The 17,173-nt window shown below is 39.3% G+C and overlaps 1 protein-coding gene across 3 annotated transcripts in view; it reads right to left on the bottom strand.

Moving 5' to 3' along the window:
- Positions 1-17,173, bottom strand: part of SCUBE2 (signal peptide, CUB domain and EGF like domain containing 2) — a 39,836-nt gene that overhangs the window by 6,104 nt on the left and 16,559 nt on the right. For 2 of the 3 annotated variants that reach the window (XM_061342494.1, XM_061342495.1), the window contains 10 exons: positions 16,803-16,919; positions 15,733-15,855; positions 13,748-13,864; positions 11,175-11,297; positions 10,566-10,682; positions 9,870-9,956; positions 9,182-9,286; positions 7,837-7,992; positions 7,276-7,479; positions 931-1,098 (listed from right to left, as the gene is read on the bottom strand). In XM_061342494.1, coding sequence (XP_061198478.1) covers positions 931-1,098; positions 7,276-7,479; positions 7,837-7,992; positions 9,182-9,286; positions 9,870-9,956; positions 10,566-10,682; positions 11,175-11,297; positions 13,748-13,864; positions 15,733-15,855; positions 16,803-16,919 — 1,317 coding nt within the window. Of the gene's footprint in view, positions 1-930; positions 1,099-7,275; positions 7,480-7,836; positions 7,993-9,181; positions 9,287-9,869; positions 10,020-10,565; positions 10,683-11,174; positions 11,298-13,747; positions 13,865-15,732; positions 15,856-16,802; positions 16,920-17,173 lie in introns of all 3 variants that reach the window. The other variant, XM_061342493.1, reaches the window with a different exon arrangement.

Consider the following 17,173-nt stretch of genomic DNA (forward strand, 5'->3'; position numbering starts at 1 on the left):
ATGTTGCAATTCTCAATAGTAAACATATCTTGACTGACACTAGAGAGGTCTCTTAATCCAAACCACTACCAAATGTTTGCATCAGGAACATATTTCTATCCCTTATTTCTAAACTACAGCAGTAGATTTTCTATTAACACTTCTTATTCGGGCGATTTTAATGTAAGTCATGGGTTTTTACCCATGCTTTAAGACACTGAGTAAACAATTATACCAATCAGTATTTCATCTCTCTCCATAGATATGTACTTCTAACAGCATTTCAAGGACAACTTCATAGCTGTCTTTCAGCTTTTTACATTTTAGGTAACTAAGATGCTAACAAAATTCTTTCATATTTAAAGATAGGGTCCCTACCTGATTTTCACTCCTGTGAGGAAAACCTTGGGAGCTGACTGCATATTAGCTCCACTGTGATCAAATTTAAAGGGCTGTCTGAGGTACTGCATGGTTAACCTGAATACTAGCTTTTTAGGTATATCCCAAGGCATACAAGCCAATTTCTCATTATGAATATGAAGAAACTATTTTCTTACTTATCCTCTAGAACTGCAATTGCCTCCTTCACATTTTCATATTGCTTCTGTGCTCAAATCCCAGATGTCAATACAACATATTGGTCTTGATTTTCTTGGAGACTTTTTTCTCCCTGCTTCTCCTTTATACTACTACGACATCTTCACAGATCAATAACTTCCCTGATCAACTTCCATGTACTTCTCAACCCCTTTTCAAGCCTTGTATGAAAAGCAGTTATAAAAGGAATTGAGACTTTATTGATTTTCCCTGCAGCCAGGCCAGGCCAGCCAACTATGAGACCCCTGGAAGAAGAGATCCTTGAGAAGAGGATGACCCTTCTTTGAATGCCCCACTTGTAGCAGCAGCAGTTACTTGGAGCAACACAATTCACCAAATAAATCTTGACCTCACCTTTGGTCTCACAGTCCTGAAACAAGGATGCACTGCTGTGTCTTGTTGTTAGACCTCCTCCACAAGGAAAGCAGGATACTCTTCCAGCTTCAGGCTGATATGTTCCAAGGGGACATGGCAGACAGGGTTTGAAGCCGTCAGGAGAATATTCACCTGGTGAGCACTGATCTAGATGAGGAAGAACACACTTGCTTTAACCTGTACGTTATAGAGGAAAGTACATTAGTGAGCCTTCATATGACCTGAAACTCAAAGGTGAAACTGCAGTCCTCTTTACCAGGGAGTGGGAACCAGGATTTCAGAATTCAATGCTAGCAACAGATAGAACTCAGTACACACAATGTACCCTGTAAAACTGAAACACACTGATACGCTCTGGTGTAGTGAGCTCTTCTGCGAGCTAGAAAGGATTTTCTGCTTTGTTTCTAGGCTATGCTGGACAGCAGGCCTGTTCAGTATTCTCAATACATCTTTACAGAGCAGTTATAGAAGGATTATCTCTTCTTTCTAGCTAATAAAACTCTTTATGAAATAATTAGTACTGAACCTAAGGTGCCAAAAATGTACTTCCAGATTTCTATAAGTATTCTACTCTTAATATTATTGAATATTCATACTTCAAAACTTGGTGTTACTGAATTATGTGAAAACCTGAAGCGCAACAACTAATCATGCAAATTCACTAAACTAAACAATATAGGTGCTTCAGACTTTTAAAGCACAAATATTCTTCCTAGTCCTCTGATACTGGTTCTTCGATAAGGATTATCTGTGCACTGAATAGTGCCTAGGTAGCACTAAGTCAATCCAACTAATTTTACTTAAACACGCACCTCAATATTATCTAACAACTCCAGCAATATTTATGGGTAACTGAAAAATGCTGCTTTTCAAACTTTTCACAAAAGAACTGGTTCAGTGCCAGTTTTTAATAATTATCCTGCTCTAGAAAGGCACAAAACACTGTTGCAGTTGTTCAGCTGTGCTCAAAAACTCTGTCCTTTTAGAGACCTGTTACGATAATAAACTGTTAGTTTTAGTTTATAGCTCCAGTAAATCACTCAGTGAATAGCTGTTTTGTTAGGAAGTTAAATTGGCCTTGGCTTCATTTCAGGATATATGACTAACAGCAAGCAGGGCATTAACTACCGGTCATGATCAATGATGAAAAGCTTTGTTTATGGCTGATACACTCAGTAGAATAGTGAGTGTTCCTCCTTAGCTTAAAAATAAAATACACCAGGTTAAGCAATGCTCCATAGTTTATCACTGAAAGCTAATGAGGACGTCTTAGCTCTAGGTTCTAACTTTTTCCACCACACATGACTTCAGCTTTCATAAGGACACACATTCATTTGCTCCCACACTTTTCAAGCCTTTCTTCATTTATAAACATTCCTCCAGAACACTCATCTCTCTACTCTTTGTGTAACTCAACAAAAACCCAAATGAATTAAGGCTTTCATTAGAGCACTTCTAATAAGGTAAGGAAAGAGCACTATTTACCATTCCATAACAAGGAAAGACAATCAAGGTTAGTAAAGGTGACTTTCAGAAGTGGCTACTGACTTCAGAAACCCAGAAGCAATGGAAAGACCAGTGCAAATCTTCTTTCAAAAACCTCTATGGTTCTATGAGAAATCAGAGCTCTGAGTGGCCTTACTGCAGACTATTTACTATCTACTCTCTCATCTTAACCTGTTTTTTTACCCTTCCTTTTAATCACGTATCAAGTTTGGAGTGGTTTGGGTTTGGCTTTTTTTTTTTCCTCTGTGTGTGTGTGTGTTTGTTTTGTTTTGAACAGAATGCTACTTTACTTCCTGAACTTGCTCAGACTCCAGCATAACAGTAGGTTGGCTAACAGAGCTCAAAGGAAACCTGTCCCAGGCAGGAACCAAACCCACCACTTATGTGGAAACGTTACATTTCAGCAGTTATCCCATCAGATCTCATTCATCAACTTTATCATTTGCACCTTACTTTCCTTGAAATTGCATGTTGTAAAATGGTAGAGCTCTCTGTGGAACAAAACTGAGTTAATCTAAATCTTCCAAGATTATTTAGCAAAATTACTATTTTTTTTTTAATTTCATTGAGAAAGTAAACTTAGATCTCCACAGACATCAATAAGATACTCAATACAGGGCATTCTTAGATGCATTGAGTGAATTCTGAGAGCAAGAGAAAGATGGAGCACCAGACAGTTTGTTTCTGTGCCTTACATCTATATTGAGACACACTGGGAGCTCCAGCTGATTTCTGGTTTCCAGGATTCTGAGGACTGCGGCAAGAGTTACAAGTTAGCTGTCCTTCCTCATCCTGTTAAGTTTTATTACAGCATAAAACACAACTTTCTCATTCCCCATCATAGTATGTTCAACCAACTAGCAGTAAGGAAAAAATCTCAGGTCTCTAACATTCTATGTTTGTGGGTACAAAGTCAAATTAGGTGGTCAGCAGCTAGATTACTTGATAAAGCTCAAGGTGATATCAAGACTATGCTTATACAAACATTAGGGCAGATCAGCTGTCAGGATTTCTGCAAATTGAAGGTTTCTGAGCACTGAAAGAAGGTTGACATTTTGTTTCAACTTTGCTCAGCAGTAATCTGAGGTCCATTAGGCTTCACTGGAGCTGAACTGCAACTGCTTCAGGCCCTGTTTCTTTCCCTCCTGTCTTCCACTTTCACTGGCTGCCCCAGGTCATTTGATGCAGGTCAAATATGGCAGGTGAGCAGAATGGTAGGCTATGCTTGTGACAGCATCCACAGAAGAAATACAGGTTTGAGGCAGTAAAAGGCAGGAAGTGTGTAAAATCAGCCTGGGCCAAAACAAAACTTTTCCATTCTATCTGAACCAATCGATTCCCTGTAAACAGCTCCCAGTTCCTCCCCATCTTCCACCTAGAAATATTCCAGAGGTCACCCATCTAACCCCACTGAAGCACAGAACAGGCATAATGAGAAAAGCCTGTTTATAAGCTCACAGCACTCGCTAGAACCCAGTTTAGCATAACAGACTTAATGTTACATTCAATCACAGTAACATTAATTATAGGGACATTATGTCACCACAGAAATCAACCCATGGAAATCCATAGGACTATGCATGAAATTAGGGTGATACAAATAAGCCCTTTTTAAAGAAAAACAAACCACCAAAACCACACAAAAAAAAAAAAAAAAGGGGGGGGGGGCACACCTCTAAAGAGTTCAAACCTTCCTATCATTTGTTTAAATGAAACCAAACATTTCACAAAACTAGAAACTGCATGGTCCCACCTGACACATGGGAAATACCCAGTTGAAACAAGATCTGGAGATCTGCAAATAATGACATTAAATCAGAATTCCACTGGCTGGCCTTGCTCTTTTTTCAGACACCTGATTGTTTTTCTCCAAATGAACAAAAGAATCCATTGCCTCTACTAGACTTCATTTCTGTAGCCACTGTCTTTGTCTTCAATACCCACTAAAAAACCCATCTTGAGTCTCATGCAGCTGTTTTAAAGAAGGAAAAAAAAAACCCAACTGAAAGCTTTTCTGATGCAAAAATGTGAAGAAAAAGGGAGGAGGGGGAAGAGAGGGGCCCACAGGGAACCAGGATTAACAGTAACAAAGACATTTAAAGGCTCTTCCCCTCTTTTCAACAGGTTAGCCTTTCAGCATTTGCTCCTATAGACAAATGCTGTAGTATCTCAGTGGCTGAGAAGATGAACCTCATAAGGGAGGTCATGATCCACCAATTCACCATTTCTTCAGAATGATGCCTTGACTTTACAAGGAAAATCACCAACAACTGAAGCAAACTGATTCTGAAGCAGCACCCTTTAAGCCACTGTGTTGTAGCAGTTCACATATTTAGGACACTTGAGATGGTTATGTATTCTAAGGATTTATGTCTTAAATCTATGACTGCCAGAGCAAGCATGTTAGCAGAAAAAATAGCACCCCTCCTCCCATTTGATAATTCATTTCTTCGTGTCAGATTTTTACAAAATTACGTCACCAGAAGTGTGAAACCAAATGAAGTTTAGTTTACTGCTGCAGCTGCAGGTCAGCTCTTCACGACAAGATCTGTCAGAGAAGAAGCTGGACTTTCCCTCTTATGCTGCTGAGATTTCACTAATGTTTGAGAGAGTACTGCGTCAGAAGCCTACCACAGGAAGAGGACCAGTACAAGACTGAATCAGTATCTAACCTAGACATACTGCAAGTATTTTGTTTAAAAAAAGAAGTAGTTGAAAACAATTAACTAAAACCTGCACTTGACTCACTGTCTGCATCACAGAAGATTTTCCCTAGGCTTACTTACTTCCCTCACTGCTTCCTACTCCTCTGATCAGACTGAGCCAAAGTTCTCTGCCTGTCTAGAGACCACATTCACCACCTGCACTGAATCAACCTGCTGACCTGGTATCTCTTTCTGCCCAGAATCATTAGCATGTCCAGATAAGCATGTCCCCAGTCCTGTCCAGAAGTTCTCGACAGCTCTGCAAAACAATCGGATCAAAACAAAACAAACCCCCCTGACTCTCCCACATACGTCCCTGAGAGAGCTGCTTCATCTTCTTCCACACTGTTCCCACTCCATTCTCTTCTGCCCAGTCTATTTCTTAGCACCTTCTGACTGGCAGTCAAAGCAGCAGCAGCACCCACCCTGTGCTGCCTTTACCATGCATGCTGGGACAGTCAGCTTTTTCTAAGGAAATGAGGTGTATATAACAACACCGCCTCTGTGTGTACTTTTATGTCCCCTTGATAGCTAGTGAACTTTCTGTCCAACTGCCAGCAATCTGACGAAGGGTGCAGAGAAGTTTCAAAGGTACCAAGCTTTTGTATGTTTAACGTAAAGAAGTGGGCAATGTGCAAGTGGAGGTGAGAGACCTTCTTAGCATCCATGCAAGTCAAAAGCTGTAGTACAAGTTCCATCTCCTATTAGATCGCAGCAAATCTACACAAGAATATGGTCTGAATACAGCTGAAGAAATGAAGATTCATTTGGTGACTGCATCTTTTTAGGCACAAGCAAATCATACCAAAAGGCATGAGACTCGCAGGGAATCGAATCTCACTAGTTCCACTGCTCACAGCAGTACCTGTTAAGATGTACAGAGCAAACTGTGGTACCAATTCAGTGATGGAAGCAGCTTTTTAAAAGTCGTTCTTCAAAACACTTGTCTTCATATGATCAGTGTCTGTTTTGACCATAGAAAGGCTATCTGTGCTCACCTTACCAAAGAGTTTACCAGGCATTCTCCAAAAGTCCCTTTTCCCCCTGAACTAGCACAGAAATGCCACGTAAGAAGGTCATTTGTACTGAGAAATTAAAACTGGTTCTGCAGTTACCTGAAAAAATATAAATTTGTTTCCTTGCTGTTCCAGTTGCTAACTGTAACTCATGTTGCCTTCTCTACCTGCAGTATTTTTAGCTTACTCATTGCTATTATTCCAGATGAAATCACAAATGGCTTGAAAGCCATGCTGTGCTCTGTACCATAGACTGAGACAGAGTTTGTCCAAGCCATCCTCCAGCCTCCAACACAACAGCTTGAAAACATCCACCTAAGCTCATCTTGGTGAGCTTTCCCAAGTTTTTCAGACTCATTGCAAAAAAAAAAGAAAACTTGCAGCTTTTTTTCTGACAGAATTCCTGAGTAATTCCCTAGTCTGTTTGCTTGCACAGATGTTTTAAACAACACCAATTCATTTTTCTATTCTGTGAATCCAAGTTTTTCAGATTGGAAAACCTATTCTTAGGCCAAATGGGTTGCTGCTGGAAGATGTACTAATTCAATGTGACACGCATTTTAAAGGCTTGCTGATTCACAAAGCCACCTACATGCCGCCTACCTTATGCAGCCTGAATTAGCCGTCATGGTTGTTAGGCCCCTGTTAAGATAACATCTGACCCCTCTCCTTAACTTTTGTGCTTTGGAAGCATTTATTATGGACTGCACTATTGTGGTGCCCTCCAGTGCCATGATAATTAAGATTTTTTTTCAGTACTGACCTGTAAAGCCCCTGTTTTCTATGAATTTATAACTGTGATGAAGATTCTCTGACTCAGAGCTTTATCAGCAAAGAGAATGTGACTGTTTCAAATTCTGCCCAGCCTTTTCTGTGGAACAAGGGAGAGTTCTCAAGTTCAGAAACAGTGTTACACTGGATATTAAATGTAGTCATAAAAATAATACTGATGATGTCAAGGCCATTGATGCCTGATGTTATTCCCACATTTTCTACCTTTGAGCTTACTGTAGGCTGTGCATCAATTATAACAAAGTGTAGTACACTGAAGCCTTACTACAGTAAGGCTTGCTCTGTAACACAGCAATTTCACTTACCACATCTGTTACCCACATGCATCTGTCCTACACCACAAGACTGCTGTGGCTCCGATAGCTTGAGAGACTTTTTGGTCACTTCATGGTCCATGCCAGAGACGCGAATGCGGAACTGGTCCCTGCTGACTGCCTTCCGTAGGGTCCGAATGGTTTTACGGAACCTCTTTTCAGTCTTTTTCCGAGCACAGCGCACATCACATGTGTCTGAAAAGTATAAGGGCAAAAGCTGCTGTAAGTGACCGTGCACAAAAATCCCAATTCAAAAGACCAACTATGCGAATAACTGAGAAAGCCACTCTGTGAACAAATCTGAAATCCTTAAGGACAACACCACCAGGCTAGAAGAAAATTCATCAGACCACAAGACTTTAATCAATGGGCAGCTCCTTGATCCCTGAAGTTATCCCTATCCCTCACTCTTTTGAAGCAGTAAAATTCATTTTCAAAACAGGAGATACTTTTTGTTATCATTTTGCATACAGATAGAAGTGAAAAATACAGAAATTAAGAAGCAAATGCCAAGAAGCTTCAAACCGCACCTTGGGTTATTTTCCAACCAACCTGTCACCTCCTTTTGGCTTGTTTCAAGCTCAAAGTCCGCAGTGATAAAAATTTCTCTAGTCGCTGTCAGTCTACTGAGGGCTCCATGAACTTTCTTGCCAGAGCTGCATGTTAGGTTTACATAGTGGAAACTCTCCATTACTGAATTATGTCTCTCTGTGTGAACAAAATCAAAGGAAGCAAAAGCTTGGCCAGCTACATTATTGAACATTCACTAGTGCTCAGCATACATTATTGTCATGAAGAGTTAAAGAGGAGCAAATGATTAACTTCATATGACAGTAAACAATTTAGCCAGTTTCTCAACTGGTACGCCCTCACATGAAATCATTACTCCAGTGCACTTACAGATCTGTCGGGCTGAGACTCTGGCACTGCAGTGAGTCCAAGGCATCATTCGCTATTAGGATGAGAGCCTGGCTGCAGCGCTCAGCCTGCTTCCCTTGGGTTTTGCTAGCAGGTTCTAATGAATTGCCTTTGTGCTATCCAGAGCATCCTAAAACCATGACACTGCCTGCATCAGGCAGGCTACTCAAGGGAAAAAATCTTGCACTCATATGAAGCGTGTGAAAAACATGCTAGCTTATAGTGGGCTTTAAATTAAATAGTGCCTTTTGCAGATGACTTTCAAGGTTTCTACAAAAAAATAAATTTAGTTAAACACTCAGAATAAGCTTTGGCTCTGGAGTATATAATTCTTCACAAAGCCTCTACTGTAGTCTCTCACTACTACTCTTGTAAGGGCAAACAAACTGACATGCTGATTCATCTTATTATTTCATGACTTCTCCCCCTAGCTTTTTTTCTTTTTTTCGAAAGTACTCCTCCCCATTTTCTGCTGACTTTGTGAATTGCCAGGCCATACTTTTCTGCCTTGGAACAGATGGAAGAGCTGACCTCACTGTGTCCATCTGGGCCTGCTGAAGTATAAAAGGAAGACAAGAAAAGAGGAATAACCTTTGACAGTAGTCAGCATAAATGGCCAGGATATTCTTCACTGAGGCATTAGGCAGGTGAGAAAAGAAAGAACAGAAAGAAGGGTGAGAGAGAAAGGAAAGGAAAAATCAAAAGAATGAAAAGAATGGTTGATTTTATTGAGAATTTATTGGCAGTAATACAAATAAAAAAGGTGAAAGGCTTTCCCAGAAAGACTGTAGGTTGTCACAGGGAAGTCCCATGATATAAAATAACTGTTGCAAGAATCATGCCTAGGCAAGAGTGCAATTCATGAGGCCAGTGAAGAAAAGAAAGTCTGCAGTCCTCTATGCTTTGCTTCTGGTGTACTTCATATTTGGAAGGTACATATATGACTGTAACCTGCTTACCCGCATTTTTATATTCATACCTGGTACCATCTGTTCCAGACCTTCTTGAAACATCTCAGTCTTTTTCAAACTACATTTTCCTTCATTTAATTTAAAGGTTACGCTTATCTTGATGGCTGAAGTATCTTCAGAAAGAAACAGTGATGTTATTTTCAAAAAAAGAAGAGAAAATTTAGGTAACCATAAAGTCACATCATAATGATGACATCAAAAACTACACTGATATAAAGTGAAAAAGTGGTCATCACAGAAAACCTAAAGAGACATCAGCTTTCTCCTGCTGTGAAGCTGTTTCACAACTGGAACTTGAACAAAGTAGGACAGATTTTACTGAAAAAAAAATAAAATATCTTATCTGCTCAGCTTTAAATACTTTCTAGATTTCATTAACAGCTCAACCTAACCATACTGTATGCTACCAACACTGTCCAGTTTGGGTGTCTAAAAAGAGGCATGACACTCCTAGCCTAGCTGATCATTTCACTACTGATCTTTTTATCTTTCCTTATTTATAAGTCTCAGTTTGAGTGATGCTGATGAAGCAGTGCAAGGGGAATTTCCTGCTGAAATCATGAACTGCAATCATGAGGAAGAAAAACCAGAGGGAGCATAATGGAGAGGTAAAATACTCAACAGAAACACCCTTATTTCACTGTTATCTCTTAAAAGAAATCAGTCAAATCATGAAACAATAAATCCAGTGATTACCCAGCCAGCTGGATGCATTTGTATTTTGCTGCTTTTTCTTAAGCTGAGATGACCTGCCACAGGTGAAGGCGTAGGCATCTTGTGTTCCTAACAGACAGACCATACAGACAGACATTAAAGACACAAGCACCATGCACAGACTGAAGACTCCTGTAGTATAAAAGACATTTTTAATATGTTGTTTGGCATCATCATCTTCACCATTTTTCAACAATGTTGTTTATAAAACACTCTGCATTAGAGCTTGTCTCTTTGTAAGTAATTTAAAAGGTTTAGGAAGAAACACAGCAACTGTCCCATAAGCACTAGGTGAGTCTGAATGCTGTGTCCTGTGGGGTGGAGGGACTGTATGGGCAAAATCTCAGACCCCACGCAGGGCTGGAATGCCTTTGCCTCATTCAGCAGCAGCTCTCAGGGCCAATTAAGGAATGGCCCAGGGAACACGGAGAATTCTGCCCTGTCCTCCCTAGCTTCACAAAGACAGTTGTCATGAGAAGGGAATCTGAGGGTAGAGTGGTTATAAAAGATAAGGAAAGGGGGGCTTTCTTGGAACACTGGCAGGGATATAGCCCTTTATTATCTATAGTGAAAGGAGAAAGGTCCCTGTTGATTGTCTACTTCTTGTGGCTTCCATGAGAGGTTTGCTGCTCTTACATTCTGCAGATCACATGCTTGTTTTTGTTGGTTTTGACTTACCAGAAAATACCTGGACATCTGAAGAGCAGCTTAAGAAGCATCTATCACTCCCACCACTCTTAATGCAGTACAGCGATACCCTGGGTGACATATTACCAGGCAAGGAACTCTTTGTCTCTAAACAGGATAAAACAAATACTCATACAAGTAAAATATCTACATACACTCCTTATTAATAAATTGGCATGCAGCTGGTTTTGAAGCTGGTATCCAAGAGCACCCACACAGTTAAAAATGCTGTCTGGACAGAAAATCAAAGCAAAATAGCATCACTGGAAGATCACAACACATAAGTAATTTCCTTTCAGTTAAAGCTATCATCAGCAAACCTTCTCATGCAGAGAAACAAAAGGAAATAGAAGCATGAGCTGGATAAAAGCACAGGAAAGAAAGCATCAAAATCCCTCAAAGTATCTCCTGTTTTCGAGTTGTTTTTTCACTTGTTTTTACCAGTTTCAAAATCAGTACTATCATGCTAAAAGTAAAGTGGGATACTGGGAATGATGACTCATACCACTTATCTGGACAGATCAAGATTTTCAGATTTGACTATAACCACATGGCCTTCAGAAACATCAGGAGTAGAAATGTATTTATTAGGCACCTTACCAACACAATCCTTTTTATTCCAGTGTAATTTGTAGTTAGAGTGACACAGGCATTCATAGTCTCCCAGTGTGTTCACACACAGCTGTTGGCAACCACCATTGTTGACGCTACATTCATTAATATCTATAGAGGAAAGGTAAAAAGACTTTTAAAATGTTATTGTTGTCCAAGATCTGTACTCTAACTCCACTAGGTAAAAACATACACAAATACTTCTTGGTAGGGCTTGGAAAAGATTTTAGTAATGCTATCTGGACACCTACATTGAAATAGCTTTTTCTTCATGGAAATCCTTTGATAAATGTCAAAACTGATCAAAGGTCAGAGGGGAGATGTTAAGCATGGTCTTAAACCATTACTATATAACTAAAAATGTATTCAGCCTCAGCAATACGGCAACAAATTAACTCAAAAAAAAGGAGATCAAATCAAGTCTGCAGTGCCCTGTGCCTGGTTAATTAATATTTCTAATTCGGAATAAAGACAGACACAAGGGACAGGATTCCCTCTGATCGATGCTCCGAAGTGCTCAGATACATACAACTACTGTGGGACACTATGTGACCCCATGTGGGCAAATAACACCATTGCATCACCATTGCCCCTTTTGGGCAATTATCCAATTTCGGGGCCTTTCCCCATCCAGTAAATGCCAACAGCAGGAGAAACTAATGGCAACACAACATACTGCCTTTGGTGCAAACTTGCATGCTGACGCAGAATATACCATTCACCAGTGGTGCGTCTCAGGGGTCAATACTGGGGCCAATACTATTTATTCTCTTCATTAAACCTGGATGATGGAGCAAGAGTTCAGCCTCAATAAGTTCACAGATGATACAAAACTCGGAGGAGTGGCTGATACACCAGATGGTTGTGCCACTATTCAGAGGGACCTTGACTGGCTGGAGAAACAGCCCGAAAGGAATCTCATTAATTTCAACAAAGGGAAAAGCAAAGTTCTATGTCCTTGCTTCTCAGATACACTCAGATGACTGCTTCCCTTGTCTCCAGTAGCTTTATGGCAATTATACAATAAGCCTTGAAAGCTGCCAGCAAGAAATCTCTTGTAAGCCCCAGAAAGTTTGTGCAACTGAGGGTACCCATCTCTACATACACTTTTCTCAATGGTAGAACAAGTTCTTCTCACTGCTCTCCCCAGCCATCTGTTCCCCCCTCTAGATAGGTAGCAATTTGGTAGAAAACACTGTGAAACAGATTACAGAAATTATCTGATTTCAAGGGAAAAACATGTTACTAACCGAACTGAGACAGAGGGTATGAATGAGCAGAGGAATAATGGAGAAAGATAAGAACAACTCAAATTGGTGCTACTGCTTAAGATACCACAGAATCAGCCCAAATCTTTGGGTTTCATTGACTTTTTGTTAGGATACGGAATGCAATGGCAACCTTTCACCTCCAGTACTTATTGAACTTCCTCCATATAGGTCAGAAGGGGTACACTCAATATCCCTACCAGCTTTGACACAGCCTGGATTGCCAGGAAATTAAGGACTTCCCATGGTACAAGGATTATTATCTTTTACACAGGAGTATGATATGAAGTGGACAATTAGTAGCCAACAGCAAAATTACAGTAACCTTCCCTTATTGGTGATTTCCTTTATTGGTGGCCAAAAGAAATGGAATTAATGCAAAAGAATTAATGAGAATAGACCTCTCTTAGAAATTCAAACACATGAACAGTGATACTTCCCATCAGAAAGGTTTGCCTATTAATCAGGATAAAACACAGTTATGTTGTACCTGTAATCTTCTTTGCAGGCTTTCTAGAGGCAGAGGTTAGAACAGATCGAACACACAGAAATCACTGAAATGTCATCTCCAAGTTCACATGTGCTCATTCTGCCTCACACAAGTAAGTCTTACCCAGAATTAAATAAGCATATGGAGTCAATGAGGTCTTGCCTAGGCTTTTATAAAACAGGTTTAATTTCACTTAGTGTCCAGTTATTCATATTTCCTCATGTTAATTCTGGGAACTTGTCTCAGAAATATTCACCCTCAACACAAACTGAGGTTCTGTGGACATCCTTCTCTCTTTCCTTGAACTTTTTTTGTAGGAAAGACATAAAGATTCAAGAGTATTAATCCTGGCCAGTGTAAATCAGTGGTACTACAGCAGCTAAATTTAAAATTACATCACGTGAGAATCTGACATATGCACAAGGGCATATGCACGTAGTTTTCTATGCCACCCAGAGCTTCCTGTTCTTTAAATGCAAGTTCACTGACTTTTCATTGAAGTCAATAAGACTTCTGCATGTGAAAATTCTATCAAATTAAGGCTTTCATACCCAGGTGCAAAACGCATCAGTTTGTTCCGGTAGTCATAGATGCTTTCTGGATGCAGGGTGTGAAGGCAAAAACATTTGACCAAAGACAGAAATAAGCAGGATTAGTTTCTACTTTTGATGTGCCTCCTTATCACAGCAGAGAGTAAAATTTATTCTGTCCGCCTATGGCATATACATAGGCTTGTGTCTTGCACAGACACTAATTAGACCTGTGGCAACAGCATGGCATGTAGTTATCTTTTTATAACTCACCTCCACAATGTGTGAAGCCATAGAGAGCATATCCTTTGTTACAAGTACACTCAAAGGTGCCTGGATGATTGATGCATGTGTGGTCACATGTCCGTTCAAAAGAGCATTCATCAATGTCTGCAAGTGTTAAAGGAATACATCAGTACCTTTCAGCCTGACAAGGGAGCACTGGTGAGCTAACAAAGTTCAACACAGAGATGTACAGATTTATGTAAGCTAAGCAAAAAACTAAGCAAATTCTTTTAAAGCAAATAACGTAACATAACGAAATGACAACTTTTAAAAGAACAAATAGTTTGCCAAACAAGATTTTTCTTGGCAAGCATAAAACCTGCTACTACATTTTTAGAATTATATTTAAAATCAATTATTTCTATTCTACAGGAGAAAAAAAAAAAGCTGACAGAACTCTTATTTCATTAACAAAAATTCTACCTTACATCTGCAGAAACAGATTTACAGAAGAAAGCATTGCCTTTGTTTTTTCCCAATAAATGAAAGCAAAGGTCACATTTTTAACTCTATGTGAACATGCAATGCCTATTTAAGCCTGCTGAAAATCACCATGTTCTCCAAGATACACTTGAAGATGGATGACTGGAATAATTTGTTGAATTTTTCCACAGATCCGTTATACTGTATATTTAGACTTCAATGTCTATCTCTAAAGGCTGCCAAGATACCTGTTTTCTCCAGTGGCAGTTTTCCTTGGCGTTATAATCACTTTGCACACATCTTTGTAAAGCATAGTTACTACAATAGCCTAATCATGATCTTAGTGAACTGAATGGTAAAGTGGTCACATTCCCATCACTCTGAAGCCCTAAATATCTATTATACCATCAAAAGCACTTAAAACTTCTGTGTTAGTACATTATGCATGACATGTAAAAATGTTGCAAGATGCACAAAAGTTCCCATCAGCATGACTGACACATTACATCATTATTTTTTCTTGGGTTTTGACATACTTCAAGGTACTACTTCTGAAACAATCTAGGGAAGTGACAGTGACAAAAGGGAGATGTAAATCTTAAAAATACATTCATAAAGAGATTCCATTAAAAACAAACAAACCAACAAACAACAACAACACCAACCAAAAACTATCTTAAATATGTTGTGGTTTTATAGTAAGTTTGTTCCATAAAATGTTTGTTCTTTGTCTGATTTTGAAAGGATAAGAACGCATCAAAAACCCAGGTGAAAACTACCTTCTGTTGTTCAGTTCAGCTTTCTGAAATTCGTCATTAACGTCAGTTGGTTGTCTAGGAAATGGAATTATTCGCCTTCCAACTGGCTGACGGCTTTACATTGTTTCATACTGTAGCTTTTCCAAAACCACAAACCACTCTGATCATTACATTTTAATGCATTTAAGCAGCTTAAACAGGATTGCTAAATCTATATTTACAAACCATTATATAGAAAAGCAAACATGCTTTGCAGGTATCACAGGAAAAAATACATGTCAACCTAAAAATCAAATGTTCTATGTTTTAGGGAATAGCAATTTCAGTGTGTCTACAGGCCTATAATTTCCTAGATCACATAATGTCTTTTCTTTACATAATGAATTCATGGCATCTAAATGTCCCATTAAGAAAAAATAATTTCACTGCAATGATAAACTAGTCAGTAAGATGGACAGAGAGATATTGCCTGTTTCTTCCCTGTAAATTACTTGAAAATCATTAATAGAAGAGGGGGAGCATTATCCTCATAAAAATCTTTTTAATATGATGTTATTTCTGTTGCTTCCAGATAATAGTTCACTGTGCCATTAAACATACCTCCTACAATAGTATCAAGCCAACTGTATGTATTAACTCAACAGCTGTTCTGAAAAGAAAACAAAACAAAACAAGAAAACCCAAAATTGAGGCATGGAAATTATTCTGGAGTCCATTATCACTTCATCATTGTAGTAGATGTCCAAGCCACACTGATTTGTTCTACTTCGATTGCTTCTCCAGTGCACATACCTTGACAAGACTTCTCATCTGTTAACAATTTAAATCCTTTTCTGCAGCTGCAATCAAAACTGCCAATGGTGTTTTTACAGAAATGATCACAGCCTCCATTATTGGACTGGCATTCATCAATATCTGTAACAAAAAAAAGTGCTTCAGCAAATACACACACTATATCAAACATACTTCCACTGCCGGATCCAGAACACAGACACATCCAATTGGTTAATGATGCTCAGAAACAAAATCTAGTGAACTACTACAAATTTCAAGGATGATCAGATCCAGCTCTTATGAATGATCAGCCCCATGACAGTGTTACTTACTTTCATTTAACATACTGCTGTCAGTTACACTTGAGTACATGTATTTGCAAAAGATAATTTCCCTAAGTTATGTTTGGAAACATTTTGACTTAAATCTTCTCTAACAGGTTTTAGCTTTTTAAACATTCTCTCCATTTCCTCTCCCTAAACCCTGCAGAAATCTCAGACAGAGGAAACTTCCTGAGCTACCCATCCTTTTCATGCCAACATTAGAATAAGTCCTTTAATATTAATTGAGTCAGGCATGTTGATTCCATCATTTTTTGCCAGCAGAACGGTCTTAATATCTAATTACTGGAAAATGTATTCTAATATACAACCTAAATGTTCATTTGCTTCTTTCCAGTACTCGCACCAGAGCTGCATGGGCCAGGACGAGTAATTCTATTCACACAGCCCTATTTACACACTGATATTTACTTCTAAACTGCTCTGATGCCCAGCTGACTAGGGGTAAAATAGCAGTCTATTGAACTAATGCCTGTAAGAACAGACGTGCCTACCTCCTCCAGTAAAGACCTCTACTTTATCACAGACCTGTATTACCTCCTACTGTGAAAAATGAGGCCAGCTTGGCAGGAGGGGTGAAAGCAGTGAGTTGGTGTGATGCACCTGACACAATGGAAACTGTGCATCTACCCCTGGCTGCATCCTTTCTTAGGTCAGATTACACATACTGACTTGGATTACCTGCATTTGAAGATGAATACATTACCGTAAGGTGTTGCTATGTATGCCCACTGGTATAAAACTCACCTTTACAAGTCTTCCCATCAAACTGGAGCGTGAACCCAACAGGACAGCTGCAGTGAACTCCGGTAGATGTATCTTTACATGTACGATCACAGCCACCATTATTTACTGCACACGTTTCTAGCCAACAAGATAAAGCTGAAGTTTGCTCAGGGATATTATAATGGCAACAAGAAACATCATGTGATAGAAGGCATGGCTCCAAGCACACTGCTATTCAACTACATTTACCCTAGTATACATGAGCAGCTACTAAATACATGTGTTGGCAAAATCCCTGCCTCAGCTACATCCATGTTTTTTGCAGACTCTAAAAACTGAAATATTGTCTCTGAATATTCTCATCCTCAAACATAAATCCCCACTCCTCAGTG

The sequence above is a fragment of the Neopsephotus bourkii genome, unplaced genomic scaffold, assembly GCF_033783945.1.
Source record: "Neopsephotus bourkii isolate Nb327-2 ecotype Australia unplaced genomic scaffold, CSIRO-AGI_Nbou_v1 NB_1792, whole genome shotgun sequence".
Taxonomy (NCBI): domain Eukaryota; kingdom Metazoa; phylum Chordata; class Aves; order Psittaciformes; family Psittacidae; genus Neopsephotus; species Neopsephotus bourkii.